This window comes from Xenopus tropicalis, chromosome 7, assembly GCF_000004195.4.
Source record: "Xenopus tropicalis strain Nigerian chromosome 7, UCB_Xtro_10.0, whole genome shotgun sequence".
Lineage (NCBI taxonomy): Eukaryota > Metazoa > Chordata > Amphibia > Anura > Pipidae > Xenopus > Xenopus tropicalis.
In genome coordinates, this window is record NC_030683.2 from 118,755,642 (window position 1) to 118,775,047 (window position 19,406).

The 19,406-nt window shown below is 44.9% G+C and overlaps 2 protein-coding genes across 2 annotated transcripts; one reads left to right on the top strand and one right to left on the bottom strand.

Annotated features, from left to right (window-relative positions):
- Positions 1-1,296: 1,296 nt before the first annotated feature.
- On the bottom strand, positions 1,297-9,060 carry LOC100490440. Its single transcript, XM_002939137.5, has 3 exons — positions 8,963-9,060; positions 4,865-5,508; positions 1,297-3,199 (listed from the first exon to the last, which is right to left on the bottom strand). Exons 1-3 carry the CDS (start codon positions 8,969-8,971, stop codon positions 2,155-2,157), a joined length of 1,698 nt encoding a protein of 565 aa, XP_002939183.3. The 5' UTR covers positions 8,972-9,060; the 3' UTR covers positions 1,297-2,154.
- A 34-nt stretch (positions 9,061-9,094) lies between these two features.
- On the top strand, positions 9,095-19,144 carry irgq (immunity-related GTPase family, Q). The gene is made up of 3 exons (XM_002939138.5): positions 9,095-9,199; positions 11,851-12,491; positions 16,779-19,144. Exons 2-3 carry the CDS (start codon positions 11,854-11,856, stop codon positions 17,911-17,913), a joined length of 1,773 nt encoding a protein of 590 aa, XP_002939184.1. The 5' UTR covers positions 9,095-9,199; positions 11,851-11,853; the 3' UTR covers positions 17,914-19,144.
- Positions 19,145-19,406: the final 262 nt, after the last annotated feature.

Genomic DNA, 19,406 nt, shown 5'->3' on the forward strand with positions numbered 1-19,406 from the left:
GACTGCATTGGAAGCTGTATATTAAGTGGATTAAAGTGGCTGGGCATGGAAAACAGCCAAAAGGCATTGAAAGAAATTGTTTTTATCCTTTCCTTCAAAATCCAGTATTCCAGTTCAGCTACCTCCTTCACTCCTGTGCTCCTGTTGTAGCACTAATTACATGTAGACATCATATAGGATAATGAAGGACACCTGACAATGCAGGGCTCTGCTGCAAATTAGTGTTTGTGTGTTCCACTACATGTTTCGGGCAAATCCCTTTTTCAAGTGACCAACGTAACATCTGAACAAATAACATTTAAATGGTTCCAAGACCCAAGTCCAACCTCCCCCATAGCACCATTGGTTCCAAGCAGTCCAAGGGAGGGGTTACTGCTCCAGGGCACTTAGGAGCCTAACCCCAAAAAAACTTTTTAAAGTCCAAATTATTTTTTATACATGGCCCAGGAACTACCAAGCAGTTGTTCTTCCAACACAGTGTAGCTTTAAAAGAAATACATTTTTGAATGCTGCAAAATAGTTCCGCACAAGAGTAGCTTTGATTTCCCCAGAGTGTACCTTCTGTGTAAGGATGCAAATCTCGCTCATGGCTGATGGAATGGTGGGAGCTGGAGCTTAACAACAGCTGTAGGGTCACAGGTTGAACATGCCTAATGCAGAGTCACCCATGTGTGAAATGAATTCTGGTTATATACCATAAAGTCAAGGGCATGTAACGAACCTGAAGTCTTAGAAGCCATTCTACGGGAACAGTGTTTTCCCCATCACTTGAGATGATTTCTGACTTAACCTATTCTGGTATATGGAGCTAATGGGACAGAACTGCAGAGATACAATGGAACAGATGGGAAGAAGTTGGGTGGGGGGTAAAATAGAAATAGAAGAAATGACTAGAAGAGAGAAAAATGCAGGAGAGGGGAGAGATACTAGGGATGTGGGGCTGGTGAAAACAAATGGGGGAAAGAAAGAGAGCAGGGTGTAGAGCTGGAGAGCAGAAATAGGAGGGAGGAAAGAGCAGATTAGGTTATAGAACTAAAGAAATAAAATAGAAGAGGGACAAATGCAGATGAAACTGGGTGAACCAAGGTGTGGGAGGAAGATGGTGGGAGGTGGAGTTAAGAGTATGGAGATGAAGTATGAGCAGATAAAAGGGGAGAAAGCAGGGAGATTGAGCAGGACAGGAAGTGCCAGTCATGTGGAGTAAAACAAAGGAAAATCAGACAGGCTTTACTTTATCACCCCTGTTCTTACCAGGAATCCCATCAAATTCAGTGGCATCAATAAAGCTACACAACATGGAAACAAAAAGTTTATTTATTAGCACTATGCCACGTGCAACACAAAGCAGAAACACAGTTGTTGGGTACCAGACATTGTGTGTTCCTAACATCGGCCAGAGGTGGAGCCAGTGAGTACTCATTCTCTCAGTAGTTTGGGCTGCCTAGTTACCCCCATTTCAAGCATAATGCACTATGCAAACTTTCATTGGCTGAGTTCCACCTTCTTTTGGATATGTGTATCATGCTTAATCTGTTTCTACCTATACCAGCCTCCCACAACCAGGAATATGAACTGGATTTGTTTATTAGTAGGTAAGCAAGACGTCCGATCCCTAATTTAATAAATTATCATTATAATGTAGTCAGTCAGCCATCACAGAACCATGTTGCCTTCAGTCCTGGCACTGCCGCACCAACATTGCTGTGTGCCATAAAGTGTCTGACAGGTTGTGTCTTCCCTTTAGAGCCGAAGTCAAGGAAGCCCATGGTGGATCAGTGTCACCTACTGCATTAAAACCGCTTTTGTCTTCAGCTACTTCTGAATTTCATTACAAACTTGTTGATTGTAACTCTATGCCTTATGCCCAAGACTTGCCATGGGGCAGTTGGATGGACGGTATTGGAGCCAAGAAGGTCTTTGGGGCATGGTACTGGTTTATGAGCTTAAACACACATAGAACCTCTAGTCTAATTATTAGTTACTTAGCCACAATATGTTAGAATAACCATATATTTGCCAGGAAACGTGATGGCAGTTTCCTTATTGTGCCACGTTGCATGCTCAGAAGAAAAGACCAAGAAGCATTGGGCTCTATGTTATTCAGCTCAGAGGCTAACTAGAAGCGACTAGAAGCGAATTGCCCACAACAGATGTTCAGATACAGGGCCAGTGACAGGTGGCAGTGCTCTCTTTAGTCCCTTTTTGCTTTGTGCAACCCCGCAGCAGCACTCTCTCTGCATCTTGTGCCATCCCAAACACACTCTCAACCAGCAGCCTATACGTGCGCTCTACAGAAAGTGTGGGGGCTGTCTCTGTCCCACCCCAGATTGGGATGTAACTCCAGACTATTTCAGATAGGGACAGAGGTTGCGACACCATTTGCTGCAACTGCTCTATGCTCTGGGGCAATGCCAGGGGACAGTGGATTTCCGAGTGTAAATCGTCGGCAGAGCACCCAGTCACCTGAGCTATTCGCGATATGGATTCCTCGTCTAGACCAAATCGAGAACGGAAAGAGGACAGAGCGGCAGAAAGTGAGGCAAGGGCTTGTGGGATTTGCCCGTAAGATGCCTTGGTGCATACGTCCAGACACAGGTCATACACCCCCATCATAATCCTCCTCTGCTCTCTCCTAACCAACTGGGCTACTATAGATGGAAGGCAATGCAATAGTCTCTCTCTGACCAACTGCGGTGCCCCTTTTTCTAAAGCAACCTTCAACCCTCGCAAATCAGTTGCACCTAGATATGCTCGCTTTCCTTCACCATCATGCCCAGGTTCCTTCTCTTCACCACTTTGCCTTCCTTCTCCAGCAATCAGCATACAATGCTTGCCAGCTGCTACCAACGCCTCCACCAAGGTGGCACGGAAGCTGTTGTTCAGCCCGGACTCCACAATCAGATATACATCACATGATTCTAGCTGGAGGTTTTCCAGATACTGATCAACTGGCAGTGGTGGGTTGCCAGGCCCTGGGAGAGCTTTCACCAGAAGTCCTGACATAGGAGGATCAGATAGACCATGGAGAATGGTATCTTTATTGCTGCCTGCCACACCCACAATAGCGGGCACAGGGGGAGGTATGTCTAACAGGATGCTGAGGTAGGGTGGGAACTCCACCAACCCCTCTTGATCACATGGCATCTCAAATACGGACACCAGCTCCTGGCATTGGTTCTCCACGTTGTCTTCACCTGACCTGTAGAAAGAAGTAACATTATAAAAATGGGTGGCTCATTGGCAACGGTTTAAAGATCAATGTAGTACAGGTATGGGATCCCTTATCTGGAAACCCGTTATCCAGAACACTCCGAATTACGGAATGCCCGTCTCCCATAGACTCCATATTAATCAAATAATTCAGAATTTTAAAACTGATTTCCTTTTCCTCTGTAATAATAAAACAGTACCTTGTACTTGATCCCAACTAAGATATAATTACCCCTTATTGGGGGCAGAACAGCCCTATTGGGTTTATTTAATGGTTAAATGATTCCCTTTTCTCTGTAATAATAAAACAGTACCTGTACTTGATCCCAACTAAGATATAATTACCCCTTATTGGGGGCAGAACAATCCTATTGGGTTTATTTAATGGTTAAATGATTCCCTTTTCTCTGTAATAATAAAACAGTACCTTGTACTTGATCCCAACTAAGATATAATTACCCCTTATTGGGGCAGAACAGCCCTATTGGGTTTATTTAATGGTTAAATGATTCCCTTTTCTCTGTAATAATAAAACAGTACCTGTACTTGATCCCAACTAAGATATAATTATCCCTTATTGGGGGCAGAACAGCCCTATTGGGTTTAATTAATGGTTAAATGATTTTTTAGTAGACTTAAGGTATGGAGATCCAAATTACGGAAAGACCCCTTATCCGGAATACCTTTGGTCCCGAGCATTCTGGATAACGGGTCCTTTACCTGTAGTAGCTAATTGGGCCCTGTCAGTAGCTAAGTAGTCCTGTAGTCCTTAGTAGTCCCGAGTTCTGTCCTGTCAACCTTTGTCGATGACTGAAAAAAGCTCAGTATCTTTCTTTATCAAGAGTTCTACAGACCCTATTGTTTATAGAGAATATCTCTGGGATTTCTCACCAAAATGCCATTCCTGTAGAAATCCAAATAATTGATAATACAGGCTAAAGGCACATTCAGAAAATGGTCATTATAAAATACTTTGATCCCACTAGTACAAGCAAGTACAGCAGTGGTCTAATTAGAGAATCTCTTTGTTCATGACTAGTCATACCACAGAATATTTCATTTTGTTACACGGCATGGTTTCCATAGTGCAAACCCTGTCACACAGTTTCCTTACCGGATCTGCTTGGAGTGGGTGAAAAAAGTCTCTAAAAGAGATTGCCGTTCCTTATACACAGCTACAGTCTTATGATGCTTTGGATTTCCTGGTTAGAATCTCAGGAGGGGGTTCCTAACTGATTGGCACCCCTGGTGATTTTGCATTTTCTTTAAAGGGGAACTACGGCTTCCGAACCAAATTTTGTTAAAGAGCCCCACACAACACAGAAACTCCTAATATACCTATCACTGTAATCTGTTCCTTCAAAAAGTAGGAAATCCAGCTGCAAAACAGTTCTTTCTGAAATCCTGGCAGGGGAGGAGGGACTAAAACACTGATGTTAATTGGTTGCTATGGGATAATAGACATGGGGAAAACTGAACCCCATGACTTGTAGCCTAATGCTATTAGTGATTTTGTTACAGCCAAATCAGCCGGGTATCTCACAATACAGTTCTACATTATGGCCAACTGACCCTCTAGCAAAGAAAAAGAGGCCTGCTATATGGGAATTTAGGGTCACCCCACATGCATGTAAAAACACATACAGCTTCTCACCTCGGCCACTGCAGGATTTCCCCCTCCATATAATCCATCATACTTGGAAAGTCAAAGCTTTGGGGTTCTAGAGCAGAAATAAGGAATGCCTTACATCCTTGTAGCCCAGCTCCCACTAGACGTTCCTCCACTCTGCTCCTTATTCCCTGCAATGTCTGCCTTCTCCAGTAACTCTTCCCCTGCCTTCTCTTCTCTGTGTGCAATACCAAGTCAGCGTGAGTCTGGACCATACAGTGTGGCTTCCCCTTCTGCTTAAGCGTTCCTAGGAGTTGAAGTTCAGTGTCAGATACAGCCTCCCCTACAGTCACCAGGAGGTACTGCACCGTGTCTAGCTTAATCCCATCTAGGTAAGAAGCTACAGAGTCTGCAGGATTGTACCCAGGGTAGTCAAAAAGAGTAACATTGGGCAAAGGGGGATAAGGATACTTGGAAACTTCATGGGACTCTTCCTCTCCTTTGAAGTATGAGTCCAGGAAGCCATTGCTGAACTGCTCAGTTTGGTGGCTCAGCACCCTGGCCAGTGTACTCTTTCCTGATCCCTTGGGTCCTATAATGGCAACAGTGAAATTCAGGGATTCAGGGAGAGAAAACGGATCAGGGGATGCAGCATCTGCAGGGATCTGAGTATCTGTCATGTCTTCAGCCTGAAATTCCAAACACAGAATTGAATCATGAGGTTAGAGCAATGGGTGGGGGGGGCAGATCTGAGCACTCACACTGAGATCTACAGATTATTAATGGATGAGCAGGATAAGGAGAGGCAGCAATAATAAGCTTAAGTAATAAAATACTGATCAGGAAAGGGTGAAGGCTATGGATTGTTTTGTGATAATAATAATCTCAAGATTGCAGGGGATATAGAGGCTCTATGGTACAGATACACTGACCAATACTAAGCAGCCATAAGCATCTGGGGAGGGTTGGGAAGGAGAGGTACTGGCACACAGCAAGGCAGCACATACAGAGGTACAGAAGTACATAATAGGGAATACACAGAGGCACTGGAACGTAGGTAAACAAAAGACTATATATATATACTGTAAGAATATATATATATATATATATATATATATATATACAGTGGTGTGAAAAACTATTTGCCCCCTTCCTGATTTCTTATTCTTTTGCATGTTTGTCACACAAAATGTTTCTGATCATCAAACACATTTAACTATTAGTCAAAGATAACACAAGTAAACACAAAATGCAGTTTTTAAATGAGGGTTTTTATTATTTAGGGAGAAAAAAAATCCAAACCTACATGGCCCTGTGTGAAAAAGTAATTGCCCCCTGAACCTAATAACTGGTTGGGCCACCCTTAGCAGCAATAACTGCAATCAAGCGTTTGTGATAACTTGCAACGAGTCTTTTACAGCGCTCTGGAGGAATTTTGGCCCACTCATCTTTGCAGAATTGTTGTAATTCAGCTTTATTTGAGGGTTTTCTAGCATGAACCGCCTTTTTAAGGTCATGCCACAACATCTCAATAGGATTCAGGTCAGGACTTTGACTAGGCCACTCCAAAGTCTTCATTTTGTTTTTCTTCAGCCATTCAGAGGTGGATTTGCTGGTGTGTTTTGGGTCATTGTCCTGCTGCAGCACCCAAGATCGCTTCAGCTTGAGTTGACAAACAGATGGCCGGACATTCTCCTTCAGGATTTTTTGGTAGACAGTAGAATTCATGGTTCCATCTATCACAGCAAGCCTTCCAGGTCCTGAAGCAGCAAAACAACCCCAGACCATCACACTACCACCACCATATTTTACTGTTGGTATGATGTTCTTTTTCTGAAATGCTGTGTTACTTTTACGCCAGATGTAACGGGACACGCACCTTCCAAAAAGTTCAACTTTTGTCTCGTCGGTCCACAAGGTATTTTCCCAAAAGTCTTGGCAATCATTGAGATGTTTTTTAGCAAAATTGAGACGAGCCTTAATGTTCTTTTTGCTTAAAAGTGGTTTGCGCCGTTTTTGCCCAGTCTCTTTCTTATGGTGGAGTCGTGAACACTGCCCTTAATTGAGGCAAGTGAGGCCTGCAGTTCTTTAGATGTTGTCCTGGGGTCTTTTGTGGCCTCTCGGATGAGTTGTCTCTGCGCTCTTGGGGTAATTTTGGTCGGCCGGCCACTCCTGGGAAGGTTCACCACTGTTGCCATTTGTGGATAATGGCTCTCACTGTGGTTCGCTGGAGTCCCAAAGCTTTAGAAATGGCTTTATAACCTTTACCAGACTGATAGATCTCAATTACTTTTGTTCTCATTTGTTCCTGAATTTCTTTGGATCTTGGCATGATGTGTAGCTTTTGAGGTGCTTTTGGTCTACTTCTCTGTGTCAGGTAGCTCCTATTTAAGTGATTTCTTGATTGAAACAGGTGTGGCAGTAATCAGGCCTGGGGGTGACTACAGAAATTGATATTGAAATTGAAAATTGAAATTGATAAACCACAGTTAAGTTATTTTTTAACAAGGGGGGCAATCACTTTTTCACACAGGGCCATGTAGATTTGGAGTTTTTTTTCTCCCTTAATAACGTAAACCTTCATTTAAAAACTGCATTTTGTGTTCAATTATGTTATCTTTGACTAATAGTTAACGGTTTTTGATGAGCAGAAACATTTAAGTGTGACAAACATGCAAAAGAATAAGAAATCAGGAAGGGGGCAAATAGTTTTTCACACCACTGTACATGTAAATGGGTCTTAGAGAGTATAATAGATCCACTGAACCCAGTGTGTACAGAGAAATTGGGAAAAAAGTGTTGCAGAGAACTTGGGGAGTACAGGGCAGGGCTGTATAAGACATATGCTGAGTAAATAGTAACTGGTGTATAGAGGTTAGGGCTGTTTTAATGAATGGACAAAAAGGGCCCAGGGCCCACTAACACCTGTCGTCTGGAATAACTTTTGGCAGAAGCATCAGAGATGCAACAGAGATGGCAGACCCCTTATTAGCTTTGCCTTTTTTCTCGTGGCATCACTATTTTGTCATTTTTCTGCTCCCGGGGCTGTTGGGCGAGGGGGGCACCTAGTCATGCCTACGTCAGTAAGCACAGCCCATTTCTGCACTGCCTGCCTTACTGCATTGAACTTTATGGGCTTGGGGGTTATTCATTCACTAATGTCTTGGGGCAGTGGGGGCCCTTATAGAGATGTATTGAGAGATATCATGTGGCATACAGTGGTCTTGGGGAGAGGGGTACTGACAATGTAGGGGGCAGGGTGCTGTGATTATGGGGTACTGACAATGTAGGGGGCAGGGTGCTGTGATTATGGGGTACTGACAATGTAGGGGCAGGGTGCTGTGATTATGGGGTACTGACAATATAGGGGGCAGGGTGCTGTGATTATGGGGTACTGACAATGTAGGGGGCAGGGTGCTGTGATTATGGGGTACTGATCTTGGGGTACCCATAGAGATGTACTGGCAGGTACCACTGGGATCTCCTAGTAATGTGGGGGGCACAGTGATTTTAGGGAACCTAGACAGATACCATTGGTGTACCCAAAAGGTGTAGTGGGGATACAGTGATGTTGGGGTGTCTGCCAGATACACTGCCAGGCAGTATTAGGGTACAGCGATGTTGGGGTGTCTATTAGATACACTGCCAGGCAGTATTAGGGTACAGCGATGTTGGGGTGTCTATTAGATACACTGCCAGGCAGTATTAGGGTACAGCGATGTTGGGGTGTCTGCCAGATACACTGCCAGGCAGTATTAGGGTACAGCGATGTTGGGGTGTCTGCCAGATACACTGCCAGGCAGTATTAGGGTACAGCGATGTTGGGGTGTCTGCCAGATACACTGCCAGGCAGTATTAGGGTACAGCGATGTTGGGGAGCCCAAGGGGTGTAATGACAGGAGTAATGGGCGGGGCAGTAATGGACGGGATGTGATGAGATGATAAAGTGAAACAAAATGGGAGATGAAGTAAACAAAATGCCACAGACAGAGAAAGGGCAGCTAACCATTGCTAAACTACAATTCCCAGCATCCCCTGCGGGAGCAGATTTGTAGTTCAGCAGAGGGGCGGGTCACTGATACAGAGACGGGGGGATTAGCGCTGCGGAACGGAAAGACAGGAGGCAATGGGGGAGAGACTGACCTGTTCCATCCCGGGGGGAGCCGGCTGTACCCGAATGTTCCCCTGTCAGGGCCGCACAATCACTGGCACTGCAGGGGGCGGGGCCTAAGCTCTGACACGGAGGGGGCGGAGACACAGGAGCCAAACAACACAACGCAAGTCCGGCTGTCACAGTGGGGAATCGGGGCCTGGCCGGGCATTTACACCCAAAGGGCATCGGCTTCACTGGGAGTAACTTCGGCACCTTCTGTGTGTTAGGTACAAGCTACAGTCTGTCCTCTCTTCTATATATCTGCTATATATCAGCTTCTCTATATACCCTGCTGCCCTCCATCCTTCCAGCTTCTCTATATACCCTGCTGCCCTCCATCCTTCCAGCTTCTCTATATACCCTGCTGCCCTCCATCCTTCCAGCTTCTCTATATACCCTGCTGCCCTCCACCCTTTTAGCTTCTCTATATACCCTGCTGCCCTCCATCCTTCCAGCTTCTCTATATACCCTGCTGCCCTCCATCCTTTCAGCTTCTCTATATACCCTGCTGCCCTCCATCCTTCCAGCTTCTCTATATACCCTGCTGCCCTCCACCCTTTTAGCTTCTCTATATACCCTGCTGCCCTCCATCCTTCCAGCTTCCCTCTATACCCTGCTGCCCTCCATCCTTTCAGCTTCTCTATATACCCTGCTGCCCTCCATCCTTTCAGCTTCTCTATATACCCTGCTGCCCTCCATCCTTCCAGCTTCTCTATATACCCTGCTGCCCTCCATCCTTCCAGCTTCTCTATATACCCTGCTGCCCTCCATCCTTCCAGCTTCTCTATATACCCTGCTGCCCTCCATCCTTTCAGCTTCTCTATATACCCTGCTGCCCTCCATCCTTTCAGCTTCTCTATATACCCTGCTGCCCTCCATCCTTCCAGCTTCTCTATATACCCTGCTGCCCTCCATCCTTTCAGCTTCTCTATATACCCTGCTGCCCTCCATCCTTTCAGCTTCTCTATATACCCTGCTGCCCTCCATCCTTTCAGCTTCTCTATATACCCTGCTGCCCTCCATCCTTTCAGCTTCTCTATATACCCTGCTGCCCTCCATCCTTTCAGCTTCTCTATATATCCTGCTGCCCTCCATCTTTTCATATCCTCTATATACCCTGCTGCCCTCTATCCTCCCATATCCTCTATATACCCTGCTGCCCTCTATCCTCCCATCTCCCCTATACACCCTGCCCTCTATCCTCCCATCTCCCCTTTACACCCTGCCCTCTATCCTCCCATCTCCCCTATACACCCTGCCCTTTATCCTCCCATCTCCCCTATACACCCTGTCCTTTATCCTCCCATCTCCCCTATACACCCTGCACTCTATCCTCCCATATTCCCTTTACACCCTGCCCTCTATCCTCCCATCTCCCCTATACACCCTGCACTCTATCCTCCCATATTCCCTATACACCCTGCCCTTTATCCTCCCATCTCCCCTATACACCCTGCCCTCTATCCTCCCATATTCCCTATACACCCTGCCCTCTATCCTCCCATATTCCCTTTACACCCTGCCCTCTATCCTCCCATCTCCCCTATACACCCTGCCCTCTATCCTCCCATCTCCCCTATACATCCTGCCCTCTATCCTCCCATATTCCCTATACACCCTGCCCTCTATACTCCCATCTCCCCTATACACCCTGCCCTTTATCCTCCCATATTCCCTTTACACCCTGCCCTCTATCCTCCCATCTCCCCTATACACCCTGCCCTCTATCCTCCCATCTCCCCTATACACCCTGCCCTCTATCCTCCCATCTCCCCTATACACCCTGCCCTCTATCCTCCCATCTCCCCTATACACCCTGCCCTCTATCCTCCCATCTCCCCTATACACCCTGCCCTCTATCCTCCCATATTCCCTATACACCCTGCCCTCTATCCTCCCATATTCCCTTTACACCCTGCCCTCTATCCTCCCATCTCCCCTATACACCCTGCCCTTTATCCTCCCATCTCCCCTATACACCCTGCCCTCTATCCTCCCATATTCCCTATACACCCTGCCCTCTATCCTCCCATATTCCCTTTACACCCTGCCCTCTATCCTCCCATCTCCCCTATACACCCTGCCCTCTATCCTCTCATCTTCCCTATACACCCTGCCCTCTATCCTCCCATCTCCCCTATACACCCTGCCCTCTATCCTCCCATATTCCCTTTACACCCTGCCCTCTATCCTCCCATCTCCCCTATACACCCTGCCCTCTATCCTCCCATCTCCCCTATACACCCTGTCCTCTATCCTCCCATGTTCCCTATACACCCTATACACCCTGCCCTCTATCCTCTCATCTTTCTTATGCCCCCACCCATACTGTCCTCTCCCTCTACACCCTTTACCCTATCCTTCCCTGTCCCATATACACTACATCCTGCCTTCATCTTGTTCTTACCCCTACAAACCTACCCCCACCCTTACTGCTAGTACTTCTCACTGTAGAGACAATCTTTCAAAACCCTTGCCGTAGTGTGCAAGACATATCAACCAATCAGCAGGTAGCATTTACTGCTCTGTCCTTTTAAAGCACAGTTTTAATTGGTTGCTGTGGGGTGAAGCTAACTTTGCCCTAGTTACTACATATTCTGACTTCCAGAGATGCCTTATTGGGGCAGTTGGAGTTGGATACAGTTAACTATGCAAAAATTTTGAACCAGAATTTTTTTTCACCCTACGTTACAATGCACACAAACTAGAATGGAAGGGTCATAGGTGGTTCCAATACGCTGAGGGCAATGAGACACAGTGCCCAATTAGTTGAATTACATATTGTACTTTCTTATTTATCAGCCTTGTTGTATAATGTGTACACGATGCACCCAAAATGAAATCTTACGCTGTGTATGTCCCCCCCCATCCTTTTCAGGTGATGGAGACTCTTGGGGAGTTGAGCCTGTCTGAGGAGAAAACCCATCCGTGGGGCACTGAGGATCCCACACCATGCCTGACAGAGGAGTGCTGTGAGTTCTCGGTGGCAGTTGCGGGTAGCCCCGGTGTTGGCAAAACTGTTTTGATCCAGGCTCTCCTTGGCCTGACTGAAAGCCACCAACACTCCAACGCTGCCTCCCTGCACCCCACAAGACCCGGAGGTCCCTTACTGTACATTCACCCCTCTCACCCTGGTTTGAGCCTCTGGGAGTTGCCCCTGGAAGATGGATCACCTGAAAAGTGGATTTCGGAAGCTGACCTCCTGCTGCTGGTCACCAATGGGTGCTTTTCACCTGTCCATATAGATTTAGCTCGCAGTGCCCTCTCCCAAGGGAAAAAGCTCTGCTTGGTGCGCAGCCAGGTGGATTGCGACTTGCACACCCTGAAGAGGAGGATGAAGGAGATGTTTAGTCGGGAGGAAGCTCTGCACTCACTGTGCACCGTCACCCTCCAGCCTTTCACTCACCTGATACGAGAAGGGGAGATCAGGCTGTTTCTGGTGTCCGGCTATGAGCCATGGAAACTGGACACCGCGGGATTAAAGGCCGTAATAGAGGAGACAGCGGCGCTGTGCGGGAGGTACGTTTATATGGGTATTTGGGTTTCTTTATTTCTGGAAGGGGCAGAACAGACATAAAGCTTCTCTGTTAGTGATAGAAACATCACATGGTACGTGCCCAGGTCATCACTGGCTCGGCCTGCCCAAACACTGCAACATGGAGAGCTCAGTATGTATGTAGGAGCTATAGAGAACATACTGGGTGGGGTAATGTTAGCGCATCCAACATGGCGGCTGTGATCTTCAAAGAAGGAGGACAAGTGGCTTTATTGGACTGTGGCTTGGGTTTTGGGGGTTTCCTTGTCCTTTAAATTCAGCAGCCAGCAAACCATTACATTTGCTTGATATTAATACTGTTATAGCCAACTTTTTAATACCTTTTAAAGGGCCATTACTGGGGTTGCACCAAATCCACAATGTTTAGATGTGACCAGATCGTCAGCAAAAGATTTGGGCAAATACCGAACCGAATCTGAAGTCAGATCTGCACATTCAGTTTTTCACAAATTGACAGAAACATTTGCAATATACATCCATTAAAAAATATGCAGCCCTTTTTATGATTTGTAATGTAATAATCTGGTTTGGAACAGTTCCCTAAGCCCCGCCCCCTGTTCCTCTGCTGATCTGACTACTTTGAGACTCAAAATGTAACAGTAATTGCCTGTCCTTGGCCTGACTTCAGCCTGCCTCCTCCCAATCCCACAATTCCCTGCACACGTGATGTCAATAAGGAAAGGGACACCCCACTGCAATGCATTGTGGGTTATGTAGTTCCTGCATGCTTTCTGTAAGCTGTGGGAAAGTTTTTATAATTTGTAACATCAGTGTTTTAGTCCCTCCTCCCCTGCCAGGATTTAAAATGACACAGAAAAAGAACTGTTTTGCAGCTGGATTTCAGCATATACAAATGGTATTTATTCATACGTTTTGAAGGAACCGATTACAATGATAAATAAATTAGGAGTTTCTGTTTTCTGTATTGTGTGGGGCTCTTTAACAAATTTTGGTTCAGAAGCCGCAGTTCCCCTTTAAATAACCTGCACCGTACATGGGTTTGCACTGACACTAACACTGAATCTATAGCAACCAATCAAGAATCAGCTCTGATCAAAAACTGCAGGTAAAATGATAACGGGGAAATCTCTGATTGGTTGCTATGGGTTACCGCACTGAGAAATCTACGCAGCGCTAGTAAACGAGCTCCTGTGAATTTCAAGTTATTGAGATTACAGGCAAATTTATAACTTCGGCGTCGGTATAAGGTTCTCAGCAGGCGGCGGAATAACAGCGCTAACCCCGTACCGGCTCTAAGCGATTCATTCAATAATAAGGTGTTTAGAACCATTTGACTAATTTGCTCTGTTCACCGAACAACCCTCTTTCTTCCTGCCGCCCAGGAACATGAAGTGAATAATGAACGTTTTACAGAATGTTCTACAGGAGAGACTCTATTATTTCCCTTTGATGTATTATTTGTGTTCTCCTCTTTCATTTGGGTGCGTTGGAGAACATATGGTCGGGAGCTGATGGCTGTATGCCAAATAAATGTATTAATGTTCCTTCAGACTGTACTACAGTCTTTGTCTAATAGAGGATTCTGGGATTTGTACCGCGGTTTTGTTGCCCCTAATATATTGCTTTATTGGCTGCAAAACTCTTACTTCCAGCATCTTTAGTCAGTAAAGACTAGGGGGGGGATTTACAAATATGGGTGCTAACCTGTACAAGTGCAGTTGCCAATAGCAACCAGTCAGCCGTGGGTTATATTATACAGGTATAGGATCTGTTATCCAGAATGCTCAGGACCTGGGGTTTTCCGGATAAGGTTTCACCATACCTTAAGTCTACCAAAAAAAAATGTAATCATTATTAAATAAACCCAATAGGATTGTTTTACCTAAATAAGGATTAATTATATCTTAGTTGGGATCAAGTACAGGTACTGTTTTATTATTACAGAGAAAAGGGAATCATTTAACCATTAAATAAACCCAATAGGGCTGTTCTGCCCCAATAAGGGGTAATTATATCTTAGTTGGGATCAAGTACAGGTACTGTTTTATTATTACAGAGAAAAGGGAATCATTTAACCATTAAATAAACCCAATAGGGCTGTTCTGCCCCAATAAGGGGTAATTATATCTTAGTTGGGATCAAGTACAGGTACTGTTTTATTATTACAGAGAAAAGGGAATCATTTAACCATTAAATAAACCCAATAGGGCTGTTCTGCCCCCAATAAGGGGTAATTATATCTTAGTTGGGATCAAGTACAGGTACTGTTTTATTATTACAGAGAAAAGGGAATCATTTAACCATGAAATAAACCCAATAGGGCTGTTCTGCCCCCAATAAGGGGTAATTATATCTTAGTTGGGATCAAGTACAGGTACTGTTTTATTATTACAGAGAAAAGGGAAACAATTCATAAAAATTTGAATTATTTGCTTAAAATGGAGTCTATGGGAGATGGTCTTCCCGTAATTTAGAGCTTTTTGGATAACGGGTTTTCAGATAAGTGATCCCATATCTGTATTCATATTTCATATAGTCATATTGCTATGAGTTATATTGTGTTTATTTTTCATTTTTTGACTTCTTCAGGGTATAGGGTTGCCTGTTATGGGACAAGTTGTTCCTCCTGTTTTTTAAATGGGAAGTTTTACCCACAAACATTGAATTGAGTATATTTAAATCTCTTTACTTTTCACTGATAATATTGGGCCTGTGTGACACCTCAATTTATTTGTTTGTCATAGTCTGACAGTTTGAAGCAGTTGCTGGCCGGCCGCTGTTACACGGCTGTGTTTCCAGTCTGACACATTATCTAACTCGGATGGATGGCTGTTCTTTGCTTTTACACATCCACTGATTTAGTGTCAAGTATCATCGAATGTCAGCGACTGCAGCAGAGAAAGAACTTAAAGTATCATATCTGATGGCTGGAAAGCAAACAAGCAACATGATAGAGCAGCGAGGAGAGCAGGGGCCAGTATTGGGTTGTACAGATATAACTAATATAGTGGGCATATACCATAATACTACACTTACATACATAGCTGAATCGCCAGAGATGCAGGTAGAAACAAAAGAATTCTACCCCTATCTGATGCTTCAGTACTAAACTTCTGCCGGTGCTTGGACGCCTTCTCCAACTAGCCAGATTAATGAGACGACCAATATCCAAGGCCTTCGCTGATTGGTTGCCTCATCTCCCACCATACACTTACCATTGATCATATGAAACGAATACGATAATATTAGCCTCCTTTACTAGATGAAATTGGGAGGCAGGGAGGGGTCAGCTAGCATAAGATTTTGGGCTAAAAATTGCTATTGTCCTAGATACCCCTGAAAGCCTAGGTTGGAGGCCAGGTAGAGTAAGATATGTGTATAATGCCTATTTGCTCTCCTAGATACCCTGAAAGCTTAGGTTGAAGGCCAGAAACAGTGAGATTTGGGGCTAATGCCTATTTGCTCCTAGATAACACTGACAGCCTATATTTGCCCTTTAAGATACATCTAAAAGTCTAGGTAGAAGGCCAGATAGAGTAGGATTTGGGGCTAATGCCTATTTGCTCTCCTAGATACCCCTGACAGCCTAGGTCAGAGTTCAGAAAGAGTAAGATTCAGGAATAATGCCTATTTGCCCTTTAAGATACATCTAAAAGTCTAGGTAGAAGGCCAGATAGAGTAGGATTTGGGGCTAATGCCTATTTTATCTTCAAGATCCACTGAAAGCCTAGGAAGAATGCCAGATAGAGTAAGATTTGGGCTTATACCTATTTGCTCTCCTAGATACCCCTGAAAACCTAGGTCAGAGGCTAATAAGATTGTGATTTGGTGATAATGAATATTTGCCCTTCTAGATACCCCTGAAAGCCTAGGTCAGAGGCCAGAAAGAGAAAGATTTGATGATAATATTTGCCCTTCTAGATACCCCTGAAAGCCTAGGCCAGAGGCCAGAAAGAAAAAGATTTGATGACAATGAATATTTTCCCTTCTAGATACACCTGAAAGAACAGGTAGAAGACCAAGTAAGCTGTAAGTTTGTTATGAGCTTATAGAGGCCTCGTTCAAAAGCTGATCCTCCAAGGGCAGATTAAACAATTAAAGTCAGGCAACTGATTTAGTATAATTTTCTCTGTATGGGCTCAGTTGTCAAATGTCTTTACTTTTCATTAGTAGATTGGTTTTGGGTGAGTTGAGAGTACCTACTGTAGCTGCTTCAGATGTCCATCATATATTGGTACTTGGTCTCCTTTTAATGAGCCTGCTTTCTTCTCTCTTCCCTTTGCACATAGGCCACTCTCACTGGTCCAACAGGGTTACGAGGTGATAGGAGATAAGGAGATTTCCGAACTGCAGTCTGCCCTGGAGAGAGGAGGAATCCCAGAGATGGTTAGGTTTATCCAGAACAGTCTGGACACCCTGCTTGACACCCGGATTGACTTTGCTTTGGAAGGAGGTGACTGCAGTGTCCGCCACTCTCTCTTAAATGCACTAAGAGGCGTTCCAGATGAGGAGGATGGTTCAGCTCATGAGAAAGATCCAGAAACACCAACTGAGTATCCAAGTCTCAAATACCCAAAGGCAAGTCTGTGGGACCTACCAGGCCTGGAGAGCCAAGAATTCCAGGTTAAAGACTACTTAGAACATGTAAATATCAACCACTATGACTTTATATTTCTGCTTCTGACTCATGGAACAGAGGCCACCGCTAGTTTCCAATCTCTACTCTCCGAGCTCAAAAAGACAGGAAAGAAGGTCTTCCTTATACAAGCCTACCAGGAAGGAGAAATTCAATTGGAAGAGGAAAGTGGGCAAAATGAAGTTTTTGTTCTGTGCCCCACTAATCTCCCAGGGCCTGAATTCCATAGGCTGCTAGGGAATCTGGAGAAGCAACTGTCCACCCATAAGTCCCGGGCTTTTATGCTGTCTCTCCCAAACCTCTCCACTGAAGTCATCCAGAAAAAGAAAGATGCGCTCGCTCATGAGATCTGGAAGGTGGCTCTGCTTTCAAGCTTGGTGGCATGTGTGCCAGTTCCTGGAGTAGCCATAGCATGTGACATGTCTTTGCTCACTGCCAGGCTAGACACTTACCGCCAGGAGCTGGGGCTGGATGCCAATTCCATTGCCTCAATAGCTCAACAATACGGGGTGTCTGCAGCTACTCTTACGTTAGAAATCCACAGTCCCGCAGGAAAGGGGGTGACCCGGAAGTTGGTCGGCAAGATGTTGGGCTCTGCCACTGGCCTTGGTCTAGAAGTAGCAGGAGTCATTCTTCACCGCTTCCCCCTCTTGGGTCCTCTCGCTACGGGAGGAATTGCTTTCCATGCCAACTATAGTGTGCTGAGTCGCTGCTTGGAGGGCATGGCAGAAGATGCCCAGCGAGTGCTGGAAAAGGCTCTTAAATTAACTTCTACTCCTATGAACTGAACTATTAAACTAAGCATTCCTACTGGGGAGTATAGTAAGTAGTGCAAACAGAGGCATAACGAGAGGGGAATCAGACCCAGTGGCTTCTGGGATAGGCAGGAGTTGTAGTGGCCCATTGAGGTTTAATGTACAGTTCCAATATACCGTATATACTCGAGTATAAGCCGATCCGAATATAAGCCGAGGTACCTAATTTTACCTAAGAAAACTGGAAAAACGCATTGACTCGAGTATAAGCCTAGGGTGGGAAATGCAGCCGCTACTGCTAAGTTTCAATAATCAAAATAAATACCAATAAAATTGCATTAATTGAGGCATCAGTGGGGTATATGTTTTTCAATATTTATTTCAAAGAAAAACAGTAAACTAGCTCTGTAAGTGGGGAAGAGGGTCAACAAAAACAATATGAGTACTACCCCACGCTCATTGCAGATTGGCAAACTGACCCAGTCATTGGCAGCAGACCCAGTCCCGGAGGAGATGTAAGGGGAAATAAGTATTGCTAGTGGGAGCGGCCAGGGCACTGGAGGGTCTGGTTGCAGGTGGTCTAATTTGCACACAAAGGAGAGAGGGTGCTAGTCTAGAGGGACCCATGGCACCCACATCGAGTATAAGCCGAGGGTGACTTTTTTCAGCACATTTTGGGTGCTGAAAAACTAGGCTTATACTCAAGTATATACAGTACTTTTGGGAAGCTGCAAACTTTGATGGTTTGGGGGGATTAAAAATGTTTTTGTTGTTAAACTCTATTTATGCCTCTGGGTTCAACTGTTGTATTGGGTCTAGTAACCAACAGCAACAGTTAGTGGTCTAATGCAGTTAGAACATACAAACCATCTGACCTGGAAAAACCTTTGCACTAGTTACCTATAGTAAAAAATTGCAGTTAATAGTCTAATGCAGGTTACTATATACCTGGCCCAACTTTGCACCTCTTGCTACATTAGCCCCCATAATGCCCTTCTCATCTCAGCCATGCATGGCACTTTATAACTACTACTTTATCAGCCGTCTGAGAGGGAAGCATTGAGACACTGAGGGGCAGGCCGGGCATGTTACTGATCCATCCTATTCAACCGGCATTCATCTTAAGCTTTATGTCTGCGACCTGACACTTTGTTAGTAAGAGAATAGCAATGACTCAATAAGGCTGCCAATGGCTGGGCATCTTTTGGCTTTTATTGTAAAGCTTCCCATACGTCTGCACGGATGAATAAAACTGTTAAAATCCCTTTGTATGTTTTATTGGATTTAGGAGGATTATTCTTGCATTAAATGAAGAATTACCTGTCAGAAAAGGTGTGCTACAGTAGCTCGTTTTTGTTTAGATTTCATATTATTAGCATTTTTACACTCCCAATGTCATGTGAAACAAGAGCTCCCCCTGCTGTTTAGTACAGACAGAACAACAAAAGTTTAAAGACATACTGTCATGGGAAAACGTTTTTTCAAAACCCGCCAGTTAATAGAGCTTCTCCAGCAGAATCCTGCAT

Excerpts from the sequence above, each read along its gene's own strand:
- LOC100490440 (XM_002939137.5), bottom strand. Across the intron at positions 3,200-4,864 it reads GAAATCCTGCAGTGGCCGAG|GTCAGGTGAAGACAACGTGG; the intron begins GTGAGAAGCTGT and ends TTCTTTCTACAG.
- irgq (XM_002939138.5), top strand. The coding sequence starts at position 11,854 with ATGGAGACTCTTGGGGAGTTGAGCCTGTCTGAGGAGAAAACCCATCCG. Across the intron at positions 12,492-16,778 it reads ACAGCGGCGCTGTGCGGGAG|GCCACTCTCACTGGTCCAAC; the intron begins GTACGTTTATAT and ends CTTTGCACATAG.